This window comes from Penicillium arizonense (genome assembly GCF_001773325.1).
Source record: "Penicillium arizonense strain CBS 141311 chromosome Unknown PENARI_contig004, whole genome shotgun sequence".
Classification (NCBI taxonomy): Eukaryota; Fungi; Ascomycota; class Eurotiomycetes; order Eurotiales; family Aspergillaceae; genus Penicillium; species Penicillium arizonense.
This window is the reverse complement of record NW_019173281.1, coordinates 1,566,843-1,586,347: the sequence shown is the minus strand read 5'-3', so window position 1 is coordinate 1,586,347 and position 19,505 is coordinate 1,566,843. Positions and strand designations below refer to the sequence as shown.

Below are 19,505 nucleotides of genomic sequence, written 5' to 3'. Positions count from 1 at the left end.
ACAAGTAGCCAAAGCAAACATAGCACCCACAGGAATTATGCAGTCACGGGAACCGTGATTCGACGTCGAGCGTTGCGTCGTGTACTCTTGCTCAATCATGATACGCGGGGAAGAGGGGAGAAAAATCAAACATCTGCGCATCATCCAGTCCCAAGGAATGGGACTGTGAGGGTATATATGCAAAAAGAACGAATGTGGTATATCCTTCCATGGAGGGAGAACGCGGTCAAAAGAACGGCAAAGGGAACGGAAATTGAGAGACGGACACGGAGATGTGCCATGTCACTGGAGCTCAAACGCGAGACCTGGCAGCCTGGGTATATCGAAGGCATTCAACAATTGCAACAAACCGGAGACCTGATGTAAAGGATGTGATTCCTATATTGGGAGTGGGCACTGAATTGAAACTGTTTGCCAGAAGACCAAATCACGATTGGCGGTTCACGCAGGACAGAATGAGTTCCCATGCTCACCCAGGATGCCCAGAGTTGCACCCATTTGCTCGCCGCTCTGGCCGGTCAGGAGCCACAGGAGGCGGAAGAGTTTGGCGTAGAGTAGTGACGGGAAGTAAAAAAGCGCCCAAGCCAGCAGAAAGAGCACGACGAGGACGAACGTGTTAGCCACAAATTTCTCGCCCGGCGTCATGACGTATAGCCCAAATGTGACTTCGTATCGGTAGTATTCGAGCCGTACGCGATCTATACCTTGCTGGACGAGGTTGCGATATTTGCGTGTGCAGCCCCCCTTGAATGTGGCACTGCTTCTCGCCGAGGAATATCTATTCATGAGCTCGTTCATCGCTGCCGGGGCAGGTGGAGAAATGCGGTTGGACGTGGACGGAGTATAAAACGATTGCATCTCGGTCATTGTCGCAGTTATGGACATGTGCTAGGGAGAGGGATATCAATAGGTGCGATGATCTCGCCAATGAAAGCGCCAGCCAGGCAAGGTAGGAGTTATCCCTCGGCTTTGCCGTTGTCAAGTATAGAGGAAGAGACAGACAAAGGGTAAAGACCCAATGTAAATATGCTTGTCAGAAGAGAAATGTACGGATGAAGGCGGAGGTAGCCAGACCGCTAGGTGTTATAGTCATTGGAGTAAGAAAAGCAAAAAGAAAGAAAGAATAGCATGACGCCTAACTACTTATATTTCAGCCCTACCTGCTTTGGAGGAAGGAGTGGAGCGCAGACTAGGAAGGGGTCGGAACTATCGGCAACAAGCAGGGAACTCGGAGCATAGGTCCAATTTTGAGGCATTCCAGATTCGATCTATAGAGTTAGTTTGCATTACTCATGCCTTGCCAAGGTTGCATTTGTTCTGGTTCTTGGCTTTGCAGGAACCAGGCACATTTCCGAAAGCTCCGACAACCCCGAGAGCGTTGCCATTTTCAAATCCCGTGAAGTAACCACGCTGCAGGATAGTCGCCTAGGGAGAACTTCAAGATGGGTCTAGCTAGGCCAATACATCCGACGTCCGAATGTCCAGCGTGCACAGTCATTAATTGAAGATCAGATATGCAGGACAATGACCTGACAAGGTGAACAGGAAACAAAGCAGGTGAGAAGTAGACATCAGACGAGGATATATAGACAAGTCGTGATGAGAAGATCACAGCCCGTCTTTATTGGGATTCTGCCGCTGATGTCATCGCGGTTGCCGCGTTTCATCTTCCCCCGCTCACATCTAAACACAACAACTACCATGGAAGACCCTCTCGTTCAGGCGCTGCCTCCAGCAACAGACTACCTGACCTACCTGACGCTATTGGAATATCAATTAACCCCAGAGCGTTTGCCACTTCTCCATAAGCTCCTGCAAGATGAGCAACTTACGACAAACATCGGTTGGGACCTGGTGAAGCTGCTGCTTCCCATGCTCCCCGCCTCCACCGACTGTCTCCAAGACGTTGCGCGACTGGGAAATCCCCGTGAAGTGATCTTGCGTGTCTCGGAATCTCTGATGCAACTCCAGCCCGAAGATGAAGACGACGAAGAGGCGAATGACGCGGGGTTGCCCCTACACATCTTACAGTTCAATTGCCTTCTCGGAATGCTCTCGGTACTCCATACACGTATCCAGACCAAGGCGCCTAGTCGATTTATCGCCACCTCCCTTCAAGCAGCCCTAGAGGCATACACATCGATGCCGACCAACGAGACCACTCTCGCCTTCCTCGAGTTCTTCCGTGCGGTTTCTCCATCTAAACGACCGGCTCCTCCTCCACGAGTTGCTAGCGAATCGAGTGTTCTTAAGGTTGCCGCAGCGTCAGCACCAGATCCCGAGGCAGAGGTTGCGACGCCATCTCAATCTGCCGATAACGAGACTCTTCTTGTTCGTAAATTCACACAGTTTGGTCTGCTTGAGTTGCTCAAGTCATATCTGTTGAGTTTCTCTGGCCCTGTGGACCCTGGTATGTCGTGGACTATTCGCATGCAGGAGCACCTGCATCCTGACCTGCGCCTACCCGCTCAGTCCCAGACTGATGCATATGGATCTACCAAGGAGCTCAAGGAGCGTGATATGATAATGGGCAAACTGGTGGTATGTTGATTATATAACTATAATGTTCCGCAAATTTGAATCATATCCTCTGACTGGTTATACAGGCTCTATCACGGGACGTTGGGATTGATAGCAATCAGCTTCTATCAATTATTTCTCAATCACCCACTGATCAACTTGCGCAGCTCGACTTCGATGAGCCACCGAAAGATCCCGATGGGATTCCTCTCGAGCGCCATGGCTCACTCCTCCTACTGGCAGCTCGGGCCGCAGGATCTACCCTATATGCCTCTGGACAGCCAATGCCCGACCTGCCCGTGTTCCCTAACCTTGCACAGATCTTCAACTACTTTGTCGGCGGCCACACAAGCCTCGATGAAATTGCATTTGGTCAGCCGCATGCACTCCTCGACTCCCTCATGGCCATAACGGTTTACGCTTTGCAACAGCCCATCAAAGCCACGCCCAGCGAAATCGAATTCAAGGAGTTCGTGGTGACCCTGACTGCGTGCACAGCCCGCCAGAGTCACGGCATCGTTCGCCAAATTCCGGCCGCGGTTTTCCAAAGCCATCCATCATCGGAAACCAGATTCAAGCTCATCTACAAAATATTGGAAGATGATCGCCTTGCATCTGCCCGGGACAGTGCCATCTCATGGTTGAAGGATGAACTGCTGCGCAGCGCCGATCAGTCATCCGACAATGTCTTCCAACACCCGCTCTACTTCTGGGCTCTCTTCCCGCATCTATTCTCCTCCGCCACCACCTCCGGTTCAGCGCCCAGCATTGTCGCAACTTGGACCTGTCTCACCCAGACCCAAGGCCCGCCACTTCACTCCGCACTGAATCTGTATTATCTGCTGCTTTCTTCGCCTTTTCTACGAGAGCAACTTCAGCTTGAAAAGACCGTCAAGGTTTTCCGTAGCCAGGTTTTGGAACCCCTTCGGCAGGTGTTCCACAGCTTCGAGTCCGATCTCGCTTCCAAGGGAGGCGAGGGTGTCATTGAAGCTGCAGTTGGCGAGGAGATGTGCCATGTCGGTAACGCACGCTCTGTTGGGCTCATTGGTCTTACTCTAGATCAGATTGAGGAGGTTACAAGTGATGCCTTTGGTTCAGATGAAGCCGATCTCAGTGACCATTCTGAGGCCGATGAAGCTAAGGTTTTGGACATTCAGAAGCAGATGGATGTTTGGAATTAAGAATTGGTTTAGGAAATTGTACAGACTCTTGATATGAACGTTTCAATGAATTAACGGTTCGATTTTGAATTTTGCATGAGATTTGTATATTGTTGCCTGAAAGCAAGGCGCCAACAGGATTTGCTTGCCCGCATAAAACGGCTCACATCCTTTCTTTTTTCCCTCTTGGAACATAGTTCTAGAAAGATGGATGGGAACATGAGCCAATTCTGAAAGCCCTCTATGGAGTGTGCCCTACGGGAGAGGCGTGAGATGAGTTACAAGGATCGACTACAATAGGAAGGAACTACATCACAACTTTTGTTCAAGTTCGAGTGCGGTCAAATTCAGCAAAAGGAACGTAATTTTGAATTCCACCAATCTCTTAATACATGTCTGATTTCATACACGTGCCATTGTCATCTTTTCCATCTCTCCTCTTGCCCTCCTGTTCTACCAATTCAATGAATTGATTTGGTAGAGTGTGTCGACTTTCTGGCTTGTGTGACCCGGAAGGCCCCATACAAGCGTCACTGATCTGAATATAGCGCCCTCGGAAGGCATCCCATATCACAGGGTCTCTTCCTGGTCGGGGATAGTAAGGGTCGTTATCCCAAAAAGAAGCGACAGCTTGTTTCACTCCATTGAAGTCCATAGTCATACTCCTACATAAATCAAAGTCCAGAACCCATAATGAATGGACTCCAAGGACACTATCTCCCTTTTCAGATGATCCTCCCCAGTTGGAATCATTAGGAGGCGCTAGAACAAACTCGATATCGTTCCCATCAATTTCACCGATCCAACGCATTATAGCGAGAGTTTCGGCCATTGTCCTCGCGTACTGCTGGATAGAGTTTGATGTCATGCCGAGTGTCTCCATCTGATCGATATGAAGTGGGTAATTCCGGAGAGAAAACGCGGAGAATTGCGACATACAATGTGGCTTTTGAGTTCGTCTTCGGCCTAGGTATGGCCTTATCAAGCAGTCTTTGTTCGGCTCGCTGGTGCGTATTTGTTGAGCAATTTTGGACGGACAGTAGTTGGTAATCAGCAGTTCCCTTGTGGTCTCGGAAAAAGGAGGAATGCGCTGAGACTGGATCATATTGCATGGCGTATACCCCGATCGGAACTTTTGCTGATTCAGTGACCACCAGTCCTGATCTGTTGCCTTAATAAAGTCGTAGCAGGTTGGAATCTGTATTTGAAGCCGTATTTGCGGTGATTCGTTCAGGATTGTTTCGTTTGTTGTGTGGCTGGACATGGTGAAGTTTTGAAAGGCCTGGAGGACTTGATGGTGCATTCGAAAGTCATTCTTCAGAGACCGACCCGGCCCACCATCTTCTCTGTTGAATGCATAGCCTTTCTCAGAGGCTGCCCAGACTGTGCCGCAAAACCCTTTCCTGATCATACGTTGTGGTGAGTCTTTGATAAGACTTTCACGCGTCATAGTGGCGTCGTGTTTTTTAGACGAGATCTGTGGTGAAGGGCCATGGAGATGCAATGAGTTGTTGATGAGACTATTCGGCGTCATATTGTTTCTGGTGTCGTGTCTTTTAGAGGGGGCATGTGGTGAAGCGCCCGGGAGATGCACTGAGTCTTTGATAAGACTGTTGGACATCATAGTGTCTGCGGGTTCATGGTTTTCAGACAAGGTATGTGGTGGGGAGTCAGGGAGATGCAGTCAGTCATTGATAGAACTCTTAGCAGCCATACTTGTAGCTGCGATGTTTTCTAGCTAAGGTAGATGGTGAAGTAAGAAAGGAAATACGGATGATGGACCCTCCTCTAGGTAGTGGCCGCCCTAGATCGACCAAGGATCAACATAGAAAGTATACTCCTTGATTTTAGGGATCTCATAACGAACCTTGGAATGCAACAAATGTTTTCATGATTAAATCCATTAGTTTCGTTCTGAACGCGCTAGAAACAGGTGGCATTCTCCGATTGTTGGCCCCTAGGGGTTCTCTAATTAATCCAAATGCTTCCTAACAAGTAATCCGATGAGAACCCCGGGACCCCAGAAGCTTGAAGACGAAATATTCGCGACATTGTGAGTACGTCTATTTGCCTATACCGCAGTCTGGATACAGCGAACCAAATTGCATCCATGAATTAATTATTTACACCCAGGGCATGGCTTCTACAGACCGGAGAGCTGTAACCATTCACCGGCATATGTCGCAGTACCTTGGCTTACTTCGAGCCCAATATTTTGTGAAATTTGGTATGATCTGCCCGACCTAGGTATTGGAAACGATCTAACATTGAAAGTGTAACGTGATATGACTCACGTTCATTGTATATCTTCTCCTTAGGCAAGCCTTGTCACATTATCCACTGTATGGATTGAGGCTCTCCAACCATTCCAGTAATTTAGCAGACTCTGATAGTGATCTTTACGCAATTTCGCACTCCTGCGTATTGTGATTCCTATTTGTCTTCGAGGTCACTCCTGCTGCTAATAACCCCAGTTCTTAATTGCCATAAAGTAAGATTTATGGTAACGTTATTGTGATCTCTGATCTCTTGATTGATGATTCCAAACGAGATGCAACTCATTCTGTGCTACTTCAGCGAGTTTGTGTTCGAGAATAAATAGAAACCTATTGAGATTGTCATCACAAGCACGGCATCGATAACAGCGACAGGATTCGGGGCAGCGTTTAGGGATGCCAGAATATTAGTTGGGGAGTCCATTTAGCACAAAGAGGCGCGTAGACTCACCAATATCATCAATCACCTTCGCAGGCGTACAGCTCGGATCACTGGAGGAAAGAGCACTCTGCGATCAGGGTCCATGATTTCCTTAATGAACAAGTGCGCCATCATTGAGAATACCCTTCCGAAATGCAGCCGCTCCGATTCTCGAACAAGGAACGCTCTCCCCAGTGCACCTCCCGTTCTGGAACAATTCCAAAGTCCACTCAACATTCTAAGGCTTCTCGATGTTCGCCGCAAAGCGCTCGGCATTTGCCTGGAGGGCGGTGGGAGATTGATTGATAGCTGCTGTGGGGGACTGCGTATATGCCGATGTCGACACTCATGCTGCCAGAGGTTGGTTTTGCTCTTTTGGAGCTCGCACGGTTTTGAATGGCTGTGGCGCGGGAAACAAGTTCTTTGCTGTGGATAGGTGCCGATTCTCTAAATTGGCCTGTATAATACAAGTGACTAAGTAGTCATATCACAGAGCTGGCAATGATGAAACGAGCCTCGTACGTTAGATCGTCCAAATGTCTTAGAAGGTCGTCTTTGATGGTCTCTCCGATGTCTGTATCTCGGGAAACTTGAACTCTGCGGATGCTCATCTTTATAAGAACTGGGATGCTGAGCTAGACCTTTCAGGAAAGAGTGAATGACTCCCGCCCTACTTAAGTAACTGACTTTGGGAGTGCGTAGTATTTATCTTACTAGCTTTTACGGTATAAGTACGTATAAACTGCCTTAGAAATTCGAGTTAGCCTATGTGTACTTGCGCCTGGAGGTATCTCTCCTAACCTCTCCCGACCGTCCACCTTAAATTACTTATCACTGCCCTCTACTCCATAGACCTCCTATTCTAAGATTATCGCTTCTTACTTACGTACGTTAATTTCCTTAGCCCGATAGGTAGACTAAGCTCAGCTCATACAACTTACTTATTTTGGCTTTGCAGGTCACTCAATCTAGGTGGGATGCAGGTCAATTCTTAATAATAATTCTAAATCACCAGCATATGTCCCAAGTCTTGTATAGAATTCGCATATAATTTCTTCACCTTTACATAGGAGCAGAAGAGGAAACAAGGATATATATATTGAAGCCTTTAGAACACGATTTCTAGGATTGTCTCTAAATGGTTCAGCTTAACATGATATTCCTACTAAGATATGATTCTATGTTAAGAAATCTCCGATACTGTCGTATAAAATGGCATGAGAAAGGCAGCATGGTCAACGGGGTCCCACTGTTGCTGTGATCAGCCGCGCATGCATGCGGGGTGAAGCACATGGCGAGTCAGCTTATAACTTACAAGTACTCTAGAGGTGTCCGAATATATTTTGACAACTTAGTTACAACCACTATATATAATAAGCCCAAAATAGCACACAGCATAGCACACAGCAAAATAGCCAAAACAGCTGATACACCGCCACGTTTCCATCGTGGCTGGGCAGCGGGGCGCATTTAAAAACAGTCCCCCGCTCTGCAGGCATCCTTGTTTTGCGGTCTTTCTTTTCTTTTGATCTTGGGTATCTTGATCTTCCGTTTTCTCTTCTCTACTATCGCCATGTCCAACCAAGATGACCTGGCCTATGGTGGCTACTACCAGGCCGAACGTGGGTCCGGAGACGGATCTCGCGGCTTCGGCGACACATTCAAGAAGCTCCGCGACACATACAAAAGCCACCAGGGCTCGTCGCAGCCTGGCCAGAGTCAGACATACAACCCAAGTGGCTACCAGGGGGTACGTTTTGCCAAACCCTCATCGGTACCGTGCTGACACTTATCTCTGTTACAGCAAGGCTACCCGACTCAAAGCGAATCCTCACAATACGGATACAGTCAGGGACAAAGTGGGCAACAGCAACAGCAACAACAGCCTTATGGAAAACCACCCAAGGAAGACAAGCTCCATGGATTCCTGGGCAAGCTCCAAGGCACTGTGACCGAGTTTGGGACCGAATTCGCGCAGAAGTTGGGGACCACAATCGACCCCAAAGCCTACGCCGAATATGGACCCACCAAAACCACCGAACATCGCTTTGGCAGTTTCGCTCCTCCCCGAGAACATAACGACGCAAAGTGGTACGTCGATGGCTGCTCGTATTTCTGGGCTGTGTCTCGCGCACTGGAGAATGCACGGGAGTCGATCTGGATTCTGGATTGTAAGTTTGAAGTTCCCCCGTACCGTGGAATGTGACGTTAAGATGTAATCAGGGTGGTTGTCCCCCGAATTATACCTCCGCAGACCCCCGGCAAAGAATGAACAATACCGGCTGGACCGAATGCTGCAAGCTGCAGCTCAGCGCGGTGTTCGCGTCAATGTGATTGTCTACAAGGAAGTGACACAGGCACTAACTCGTATGTATATCTCTCCGCATTGAATTCGCTGAGCTAAGAGATGGTCTACAGTGTCCTCCTCTCATACTAAACATGCTTTGGAGGACTTGCACCCCAATATCGCGGTCTTCCGTCACCCTGATCACCTTCCTGATCGTCAAGAGCTTGCGGCCTCTATAACTTCTTCTTTCCAAAATATGACTCTTGACTCAGCAAGCCTCAGTAAGATGTCCAAGGACACCATTAAAGGGGTTTACGGCATGAATAACGATGTGATTCTGTATTGGGCTCATCATGAGAAGCTCTGCTTAATTGATGGTCAGACTGCTTTTATGGGTGGCTTGGATATGTGCTTCGGCCGTTGGGATACCCACCAACATTCGATCTCCGATCTGCATCCCTCGGATGTGAACCAAACTGTCTTCCCTGGTCAGGATTACAACAATTCTCGTGTCCTTGATTTCGAAGATGTCGTTCACTGGGAGAAGAACCAGCTTGATAGAAAGTCCATGTCTCGTATGGGATGGTCTGATATCTCTGTGAGCCTTCACGGTGCAGCTGTTGAAGACCTGCGTCGTCACTTTGTCGAGAGATGGAACTTCATCTACGATGCGAAATATAAAGTTCGGAGTGACACAAGGTACGCAAGATTAGCGTTGCACGGGCGTCCTACCTCGTCAACTGGCCAACAGCAACCTGGCTCGCAGCAACTGAATCCGTATCCCTCGGGTCAGTCAAGCCCGCAGTTCCAGCAACAGGAACAGTCACCCACCCCATCCTGGCAACAGCAGCCTAGTCCAAAGCCCAGTGGAACTACTTCTACATACCCACCACCACCGGCTTCAAGCCCCTATCAACACACTCAGCCCCAGCCCCAGTCCCAGCAGCAGCCCCAGCATAACCAGCAACAATCCCATACTGGGTCATACCAGTCATATCAGCCTGGGAACACTTCGAACTACTCACCATCGCCCGCTCAGGTCTCGAATCAGTACCAATATCAGCAGCAACAGAATACGTCTAGTTCGTCTCACTCCGAGAATACCCCGTACCATCCTCCGCCCAGTCCAACTCCGCCCACTTATCAATCATCGCCGGCCCAGTCAAGTCATTCACAGAGTCAGGGTACACCCCAATACACTTACTCTGGAGGCTCATTCCCGCCTCCCCCACCTGGACCTCCTCCAGCTCAGAATACTGCACCTCCCAGTTATCAAGGCTACCAGAGCCTGAACCAGGAACAGACACCTTATTACCCACCACCGCCAACACAGGCCTCCACTGGCACCCATCAGAGCTCAAGCCAAAGCCAGACGCCTTACTACCCCCCTCCTCCGGGCCAGGAGTCGTCTCATTCCAACACGCGTGGAATATATGATGACCAGCATTCCGGCGATCGCGAACGAGGCTCGTTGGCGCCCCGCCGCTTCAAAGAGGATATAACTCAATACGGGAACTCCCTTCGTGGTCAACTTGCCGGACAAATCCACCAATATCAAGACCGACTGACCACATATGGCCGTCCGTCGTCGCAAACCCGAGGAAACATGTCCTGCCAGATTGTGCGCAGCTGTGCAAATTGGAGCAATGGCAGCCCACTTGAGCATTCAATTGCCGATGCATACTGCGCCATCATTCGTAACAGTGAGCATTTCGTCTACATTGAGAACCAGTTCTTCATCACTTCGACAGGCGAGTCACAGCATCCAGTGAAGAACAAGATCGGAGCTGCGATTGTTGAGCGTATCCTGCGTGCTGCCCGTGCTGGACAGAAGTACAAGATCGTTGTGGTGATTCCTTCTGTCCCCTGCTTCGCTGGTGACTTGCGGGACGATGAGACACTCGGAACACGCGCGATCATGGAATTCCAGTACAACTCCATCAACCGTGGTGGGCACAGTATCATGGAAGTGATCGCCAAGGAAGGCTTCAACCCCATGGAATACATCCGTTTCTATAACCTTCGAAACTATGATCGCATCAACAACGGTGGAACGATGGCTGCGGCCGAGCAGCAGAGTGGTGTCAACTACGAGCATGCTCAGAGACAGTATGACATGAATACTGCCGGTCCTGGTGGATATGCCCCGAGCACCACCCGAAGTAACTTTGACACAAGCGCTCCATTCCAGCAGTATCAACAAGCAGCTCATCAATTCCAAGGAAGTCATGCCACTACTAGTCGCTGGGATAGTGTTAGCGAGTGCTACATGCTCGGCGGAGAGGATATTCGTAAAGTGCCATGGGACGGTCACCCGGATGCTGAGATCGATGCATTTGTTAGCGAAGAGCTCTATGTTCACTCGAAGGTATGTTTGCCCAAATTCCATGATGAACCAAGACATTCTAACAAGTATAGGTGATGATCGCCGATGACCGGGTTGTTGTCTGCGGATCTGCAAACCTGAACGACCGCTCTCAGCTCGGCGACCATGACTCTGAAATTGCCGTCATTATCGAGGACTTCACGCCAGTAGCCTCGAGCATGAACGGCAAGCCATGGACTGCCAGTCGCTTCGCTGCATCTCTTCGCCGCGAGCTCTTCCGTAAGCATCTGGGTCTTCTACCGCCGCAAGACTATCAGCGACCGGACGCAAACTTCGAGCCCGTGGGAGTTCCCAACCAATTCGACTTCGAATGCCCCGAGAGCAAGGTGGTCGCCGATCCCTTGGCCGATACTGTCCAGAGTCTGTGGAACTCGCGTGCACACACTAACAGCGAGGTCTTCCGGAAGGTGTTCCACGCAGTGCCTGATGACACAGTGCGCAACTGGGCTACCTACAAGGAGTTCTATGAGTACTACTTCCACAAAGCTGACAAGGAGGCCGAGGCCCGGGAAGGATTCGCCCGGCCGGCGCGATTCCAGTGGGGCCACGTGGTCCGCGATGACTTCGCGCCTGGTGCGGAGGGAGCGAAGCAGGTCAAAGAGCTTCTCAGCCAGGTCAAGGGTACTCTGGTTGAGATGCCTTTGATGTTCTTGATTGAGGAGGATATCGCGAAAGAAGGATTGACACTGAATGACTTGACGGAGCCGCTCTATACCTAAGGAGGAGAATGTATTTGCCGAGACGGCACGGTCAATATGCTTATCATTGCATTTGCCTTTTTTTTGATTTGTATATTCTAAATTGCTACAGCTAAGCGAACTCAATCTTTTTTTGGTAGCGATCAAGCCCTGATACCGGAGTAAAAGATACGCCGACCGTCAGTCCTGAGCAATCAAAATACGACATTTGGTATGTTTTGATGCCATGCCCGGGCAATATTGTTCTCGAGAACAATCGTAGGCGCAATGTGGTCGATGTGATTGGTGGACCAGCGGTCCTTTTGTCTCTTAGCCCTATCCGACGAGTCACATACTCAACATTGCACTTTCTCAGCATTATGTCTTAATATTGTTCTGACAGTTAGAAAAGCTTCACAATGCAGCCATCGTCCGTGCCTGAGACAGGGGTGTCCTTCACGCCTATCGCTGTGGCATTACTCCATGAAAGACGGCGGAAATAACCAGTCTAAGCGGCAGCTCCTTCGGGGAGAATGCGAAACGCGGAGCGGAACAATATCAACTTGCCCTCATTCAATGTGCATATTGCAGACGTTAGGAACAAAGTAGGATGCCAGAGGTAAGTTTATCTGCATTCATGAGCTCCAGAACAATATGAAGCGAACCCGTAATGGGCGTCCTCGTCAAAGCAAACTCTGGCATTCTTACCTGACTGCACGCATTGCCGATGTCCAACGGATTGAATTTCTCCATTCAATGTGACATCCGCATTGAATCTGCCAATGCTAATGGCATCTCGACCACATTGACTGCCGAAGCAAAGCTCGAATATAAATACCTCCTCCTTGTCCAGCCAAAGTGTTTCTCTTCCTCATCACTCACAATCCAATCTTTCCAACACTCTATCCAATTTTCTAAACTTTCGCTTTTTAAGCAACCCTCAATCTTCAAGATGTCTCCCTCCCAGATCCAGAACGGTGCCGTTGTCAAGGGTGAGTAATATTTCGAATCATACTCTCTGCTCCTCATAATAATCCCCTCCTATCCCATCTCACAATCACATACTAACATCCCATCTCCAGCCTCTCCCGGTGGTGGCTGCGTTGTCATGTAAATTCCTTTCCATGATGTCTCCCAATTCCAACGTCCCGTCTCCCACCATGGCCTGACCTGAACGCCGCTGGTCAGCCATGGCCGACAAGAAAACGCATCAACATCTTTCAATCTTCACCACGGACTCTTTGAGAATGCTTTCAACCAATTAAAAAAAAACTTCCCACGAAAACATGACCAAAACACCTCTTTGCTTTTGTTTTCTCCTGCAGTCGACTCCCCTCATGCTTTGGTCCGCTCCGCTACATCTGTCCACCAGATAGATGCATGTGTCAACAATCATTTCTCATGATGGCCAGTCCATCTGCCCAGTCCAGTTCATTCCTTCCTCAGCACGAGAAACAGTTGTTACTCTCGACAGTTCCAGTTTCGTGAAACCGCCTGTTCAGCTCTTCGGCGGGTTTCATTTCATCTCATCGGCTGTCGACCTTTCGACTTTGTTCTTTTGTTGACTTCTTCGTGGACGAATCGGGTGGTAGAATGGCTTTAGCTTCAATTTTTCCTTTCAGCTACATTTCGTGGGATCTCTTCATACTCTAACATAAATTCCGTTGATTGAGCCTTTTCTTCTCTTTTTCGATGGGGTGATGGTTCCTTTCGGTTTTCTTGTTTGATGGATGGGCTTGATGAATTGGGATATTATTTGTTACTATTGGTCATGGTAGTCGATAGGAATTTGATCTGCCTCTAAAACTTTGCTTTTTGTTTTTGGTAGATTTTGGGATTTCTGAATGGGCTCCATTGTTCATGGTTCCGATTGTAAACAATCCGAGTATTGAGGCTGTGGTGCTATCTTGCTTGACTCTGCTGGTAATCTTTCTGAATATTCTTCTTGCATGCCGTTATAACCTAGTGCTTTATTAGATCTATTTACTTTTATAACAAAATCTCTGAATCCCTAGATGCCCACAAGAATAGCATATGGAGTCTGTATGATCTCCTTCTTTGGTACATTAACCGCTTAGAAAGAGATACTGCTATAATACCCATCTTATCATTGTTGGGATCACTATTGTACGTGGCAAATATCTTTTATTATAAAAATAAAAAAGGATTCACCGCCCAGGTGTACAGTGCTCATACTATTTGGCGTTTTAGAGTGCTAGTGGTAGTGTTCGATCTGTAGGGCAGGATGAAGTAACTGACTTGACGGCGTTGAAGGACTATGCAGTTCGGATGCATCTCTCAATTTGATAGATTTCAAGTGCCAGAATGTCGTGAATATATTAGGGGTAGAGACAGATAGACATGTATAGCTGATTTCGCTATTTAACAACGGAAAAACTATATTAAAGCAGGAATTTCAGATGCAGATGGAACGAATTGTTAAGTCAATGCAATTATACACGACTTGATCGAAATTACAGTCATATCTCATGAGTTAGAACAATACTAACAAGCTTCAGGGTTTAGGCCAGCCATCTAGATTTCCAAACCACCGCGACCTATAGATCTCATCGCCGATATTAATCTTGCGTCTCTTTCCGTTAATCACCAAACTCGTGTGGAAACCACGGAACTTTGTCCATAAGGACTGCACGTATATGAAACTGCCGTCGGGCGCAATATTGAAACTCTTCAGGTCCGACTGCGGCAGCTCCTCCCACTCCCCGTCAGTATACCCGTGGCGACCTTTGGTTGTAACCTCAAACCCGTGCAGGTATTTCTCGGTGACATTCTCATAATGTTCTGTGTACTGTCCTGTCTCGATATCAAACGCGTGGAGACCTCGGTCTTCCGACACAAGGAATTTCCGCTGATTAGGTATAGGTACTAGGTCATGCAAACCGGCCCACCAGGAGTATCCCTTGCCCCATTCAGCCTCGATCCGTTTTGCCTCGGGCAGTTTATAGACATATCGATCGTCCTTAACCAGTAGGCCCGTTTCCCTGTTCCAGGGATATCCAACAATAGTTCCGTATGCAGGGACCGGATCGCTGCCGTCCGCCGCGGCGTCTGTTCCAGCAGCCCACAGCATCTGACCCTGCTCATCCCAGATCAACCCGTGTATAGCTCGCAGACCGGTGATGTTTTGGAGAATCGGAGGGTTTGCCATAAGAGGGTTGGCGGCGCTAGCATTATAGACAAGAATACCGTCCCAGGCTCGCTGACCAGTAGTACCCACGGCGAGTAGATCGCCCGGGAGGGGTTCGAGTGTATGCGCATTCCAGAGGACGTCGTTTCTTCTACAAAGCGTAAAAGTAAAAAGCTTGTCGGTGGCTGGGTTGTCGGGAGTGTGGTTCATAACAACGGCAAGGTCACTATAGACGCCTCCGACGCTAGTGCCGTTATTCATGTATTTGATCTCGGTGGCATCATTCGCGTGGGCATAGAGGCATTTGTGAACATCGTGGGGGAGTGCTTGCGTGACGTCGTCGCGGTGGAAGCTCCAGTTCACGTCACCATGGCGGTTATGAATCTTCCAAAGGGGCGGGCGACCATAGACCCCGGTTATAATCTGGTGCCAAGGTCGGTGTCCGGGGCGGAGGCGTTCTTGCGGCTGAATGGGAGGGATATAGACATCGGCGAGAGGTTCGAAAAGAAGTGAAATCCAACCTAAGAATCCGACCAGCATGATAAATAGTTGTAGCAGGTCAGCTAGGGCACTGCTTCAAAAAATGAGAGGTCCATCTTCCCCCTAAGAAATGTCTCCTCGGATCTTCCATAGCATACGTATGTCCAGTGGAGAACGCAAGGAACTAATCTCTGTAACTGGATCTTCACTTGTTTATCTCCAAGCACTCCATACTTCGTACTCGTTCTCTACACCGGAGATAGCGCGACGCACTTTCCAAGTGAAGGCTTGGCAACTTGGCGCGGCATGTTATCTTTCAGCCTCCCTTATCCGGCTTAGCACTACACTACTTTATCTCAGCCTATCTCAGGTTGCAACACGGGTTGCCTTTCAGAAAACGGAGGATGTTTGTTATTGAATGCTTTGCTTCGTGGTCCTCGAGGGAAATTATTCCCTTACATCTTACCATTCCTCATCCTTACCAACGTACTGGCATGACGCTGCGAGAATACTCCTGCACAGCAGCGCCAATTGGAATAGCAATTCTATGGAGTGGAAAGGAAATGCCTTGCAGGCGGCTGTGTTGCGTCGTGATGTGGATATGTGTTGCATATTGATCTGGATTGGCAACATCAATCCAGTTTCGGCTCTAACCAGTGGCGGCCAAAGTCAAATGAATTCGCAAGAAAGAGGCCGAAAGAACGAGGATGACAGGCTAGGTACTTTGGTTGATCTCCTTAATTTCGAGCAGGAGGGAAATTCAGCGCATTTGAATGACTCGGTCGAAGCGATTATTCGATCTCGGGCCAAGAAGCATTGTCCCAGTCGTTTTAGAGTTTAGATCCAATGACACGCGGCTCAGCTTTTATTGTAGCGATGAGTTTCCGGATCATGAAAAACGTCGGTGAAATATTCCCATGCTAGACGAAGTAAATAAGGATCTTCAGGTGAGCTTACCTGCCACAGACTGCGTTTGTTTCAGACAAGCAAAGCGCAAATATTTAACTATGATTGACCATGCATGGACTCGGTGATCAACAACGCTTCTTAAGGATCTTACCGAAAGTTTGGCGTGCGTTGTTCGAAAAAGAGCCTATCCATCAGTGGGACCAAGCCGGGAAACCATTGTTTGAGGACATAAACGCATGGAATGCCCTCTCGAGGATCTTCACCGATATTCTGAAAGACCCGACCCTACAGAAAATTACCTGATGATGTACGCGCTAGATGAATGCATAATAGCTTGAGGTTGGGCTTCTTTAATTTGCGGTCCCAATACATGGCTGCTCACTTGGTGGACTAGACTGTGATGTGTTCACTTCTTATTATCAGGCAAGCAGCCCTCTGGCCAATGGAGTGCAATGAAGAAATGTTCATGAATCTAAGATGTTGGCGGGGGATTCACCTTAGTTCCGATGCAGGTCGGGCATGTGCTTAGTTTGTCTAATTGCCGAGACGGCAGTCATATCACGCCGAACTATGTACGCCCACCTTAGACAGGAAAGCCGAGGGCAATCCTCTCAGTTATCAGTTAGATCAAAGTAAAGTGGCAACCCCATTTGTGCCTGTCTTATGCAGCCTACCGTATTAAGGAAACTAAATTTGCAGTGTTACACATACAACAGTACTCTGAAAGCAAGATGGGTAGAGATTCCGCACAGAAGTAAAACTTTAGGCTCTCATACTTGATATCAACCGACTAGATTTTAGAAGTTATCTTGGATCTAAGAAGCTCTCTTCTCCTCCCAGGCGACGTCTGCATATCTTGTTGGGATTGAAATGATCAAGCACGAGGGATCCTTGTGTAGCCAAGCAGACCCTCTATATGTGTAAATTTATATTAGTCCCGAAACCCAATTAGACCGGATCAAAGTTCCTCTGATTCGCCGCTATGTTGCTCCGATGAGGTGGGTGGGCGGGCGAGCGGGCTAACCTTCCTAAGCGTGCCACATTTCAGAGAACAATTAGAGCATGATTTCATCTCCTACTAGATATGTATCCTTGCATCCAAGTTGATGGATTTGAACATCCAAGGTGGATATAAAAACTTCGACTTTCCTAAAGAAGAAATACATTGCGTAATGCCTACATCCAAGAAATCTGGATTAACAAATTCAGCTTCTTGGGATGAAGAGCTATTTATATAGGCCTAGCAACCCTGCAAATGAGATACAAAAGACACGATAAATTACCAAGCTTTTTCTTCAGACATATCCTTGCCTCTGAACTGCGTCTATCTTCAAGATTTCAGGTCCGGAGACGTTCATCGCACTCCTTGAACTTTTTATGTTTTTTGTCACGCACTGAAAGTTGAACTTGCCATCTTTCCGAAGATGAAGAACGTGAGAAGAATGCCTTTGAAATCCATATCCTTTTTGGAAACTCCGTTGTCGTCTTTGTCCCGAAGCCTACAGCATGAATGGGACGTGACCTTCCGGCTACTGCGGTCCAACGCTACAGGGTTTCTCTTTATCTTTATCGGCGGACTTCTTGCCAGAGCTATCAGTACACCTTTGCCAATGGCAGAGACGGCTTCATTAGTTATCACGACGATAGTTGTAGGCGTTCTCTGCAGCTACGTCTTCGATATTGCCAACCAAACAACGTCTCCGGAAGAAGATTATATCAATAAGCCTTATCGTCCAATTCCCGCCGGCTTGATCAACATTAACCAGGCGAGGGCTCGCTGGCTGCTGGCATGGACCATCGGACCTACTTTCGTGTATCTTCTTTTTGGGGTCTGGGCCATGCTGCATCTCTTGCATTGGGAGTTCTTGATCTGCGTGTGCTATGTGTGGCCCAGGTGGTTCTCCTGGTTTATGCGCAATTTTTTTGGCTCTTTTTCCTACTTCATTCTGGGACGGCTTCTGAATCAAGTGCTTGCAAAGGAGGCGCAATATTGGAACATCGGCTTTCTAATTGACCTCAGTATCTTCGCGTGGTTCATGGCGACGATGCACATACAGGAATTTTACGATCTCGAAGGTGACCGAAAAACCGACAGAAATACACTTCCCATGTTGCTTTCCCCACGAGGCTTGAAAGCTTTGCGGGCTGGGACTTCGCTCTTCATCGTTGTATTCAGCTCAGGCTTATCATTTGCCGGGTACAGGCGGGTGGCTCGAGACAAGCTTATTGCACCGGCATATATACTGCAACAAGTATCATCCTGCGTCCTCGCTTATAGGATCTGGGCGTCAAAGTCACCTGAGATGGATAAGATCACTTACCACGCTTACTATTACTTCTCGGTGTTAATGATCCTTTTGTCTTTGGTTTTAATATCTAAATAGCTTCTTGCGCTACTGTCACAACTAGATTCATACCATCCGATCCATCGGGCGATATGGAGCTGGCTCAGAGGATCTCCCGATCAGCTGCCAAGATTATGGATAAAATAAGACAGAACAAGATAGGACAAGAGAGGATGGGAAGCCAGAAGCCAATCTGCACTACGATCGGAGGACGCGATATGACGTGCTGAGGCGGAATTAGTTAGATAACGCCTTTTCATTTCTCTAGAAGCATTTCCTGCACTGGATGGAAGCCATGAGCATTCTGGGTCTTGCATCCGAAGTCGTGGGCAAGATTATGTTAGGAGGAATATCCCCACCTAGAATCGGATTACAACCCTTATACGAGAGAGGTCAATGCTTAGAAGCACTCTTATTCGTTTCGCTTAACCTGCTCTGATTTCTAGTTCTGCTATATAAGCACACAGTGTTTAGTTAAATACCTACCTCGTTTGATTATAGTGACACTATCTGGGGAAGTAAATGCCCTATAGAAGTCCTCTGTTTTTCATTCTAACACCGAAAACAATTCGTGACAAGGAGGCAAGGGGAGGAGTGGGATCCTACCTGTATGTTGAAAAAAACCAGAGAAAAGGGGTGAGGCTGCTGGCACCCCATGAGGCCTGAATTTCCGCCTGATTGCCGCCTAGGGCGCCAAAATGCATGTCAACGAGATGGTAGGTTAGCTCCTCTAGGCTTTTAAAGGCCGTGGAGCAGGTTGGATACTTGCGGTTGAAGTCAAATTTGAATTTTTTCAAATGATCCTCAATATAGAAATTGCCATTTTGGTAGTGAGAGGACGGATTGAAACATTCTCTTTAACGGTTTCTCTCTCTTAGCACCTAGGCAAAAGGGAC

General features: G+C 48.2%; 6 protein-coding genes across 6 annotated transcripts, besides 2 other annotated features; 3 read left to right on the top strand and 3 right to left on the bottom strand.

Annotated features, from left to right (window-relative positions):
• Positions 1 to 441: 441 nt before the first annotated feature.
• Positions 442 to 867, bottom strand: PENARI_c004G04725 (serine palmitoyltransferase small subunit family protein; the record flags this gene model as incomplete). The annotated part of the gene is made up of 1 exon (XM_022629100.1): positions 442 to 867. One exon carries the CDS (start codon positions 865 to 867, stop codon positions 442 to 444), a length of 426 nt encoding a protein of 141 aa, XP_022491076.1.
• An 834-nt stretch (positions 868 to 1,701) lies between these two features.
• On the top strand, positions 1,702 to 3,701 carry PENARI_c004G11761 (uncharacterized protein; the record flags this gene model as incomplete). The annotated part of the gene is made up of 2 exons (XM_022629474.1): positions 1,702 to 2,541; positions 2,607 to 3,701. 2 exons carry the CDS (start codon positions 1,702 to 1,704, stop codon positions 3,699 to 3,701), a joined length of 1,935 nt encoding a protein of 644 aa, XP_022490843.1.
• A 773-nt stretch (positions 3,702 to 4,474) lies between these two features.
• On the bottom strand, positions 4,475 to 5,214 carry PENARI_c004G02449 (uncharacterized protein; the record flags this gene model as incomplete). The annotated part of the gene is made up of 2 exons (XM_022628985.1): positions 4,475 to 4,563; positions 4,620 to 5,214. The coding sequence occupies 2 exons, from the start codon at positions 5,212 to 5,214 to the stop codon at positions 4,475 to 4,477; spliced, it is 684 nt and encodes a 227-aa protein (XP_022490644.1).
• Positions 5,215 to 7,950: 2,736 nt separating this feature from the next.
• On the top strand, positions 7,951 to 11,769 carry pld2 (putative phospholipase D (PLD); the record flags this gene model as incomplete). Its single annotated transcript, XM_022629081.1, has 5 exons — positions 7,951 to 8,127; positions 8,182 to 8,548; positions 8,601 to 8,744; positions 8,796 to 11,032; positions 11,083 to 11,769. 5 exons carry the CDS (start codon positions 7,951 to 7,953, stop codon positions 11,767 to 11,769), a joined length of 3,612 nt encoding a protein of 1,203 aa, XP_022490675.1.
• A 910-nt stretch (positions 11,770 to 12,679) lies between these two features.
• Positions 12,680 to 12,719: a sequence feature (Short protein (PENARI_c004G09916, OGE55377.1) was converted to a misc_feature.).
• Positions 12,720 to 12,809: 90 nt separating this feature from the next.
• Positions 12,810 to 12,841: a sequence feature (Short protein (PENARI_c004G09916, OGE55377.1) was converted to a misc_feature.).
• Positions 12,842 to 14,242: 1,401 nt separating this feature from the next.
• On the bottom strand, positions 14,243 to 15,415 carry PENARI_c004G09534 (uncharacterized protein; the record flags this gene model as incomplete). The annotated part of the gene is made up of 1 exon (XM_022629349.1): positions 14,243 to 15,415. The coding sequence occupies one exon, from the start codon at positions 15,413 to 15,415 to the stop codon at positions 14,243 to 14,245; it is 1,173 nt and encodes a 390-aa protein (XP_022490826.1).
• A 2,291-nt stretch (positions 15,416 to 17,706) lies between these two features.
• On the top strand, positions 17,707 to 18,648 carry PENARI_c004G10215 (UbiA family prenyltransferase; the record flags this gene model as incomplete). The annotated part of the gene is made up of 1 exon (XM_022629381.1): positions 17,707 to 18,648. The coding sequence occupies one exon, from the start codon at positions 17,707 to 17,709 to the stop codon at positions 18,646 to 18,648; it is 942 nt and encodes a 313-aa protein (XP_022491052.1).
• Positions 18,649 to 19,505: the final 857 nt, after the last annotated feature.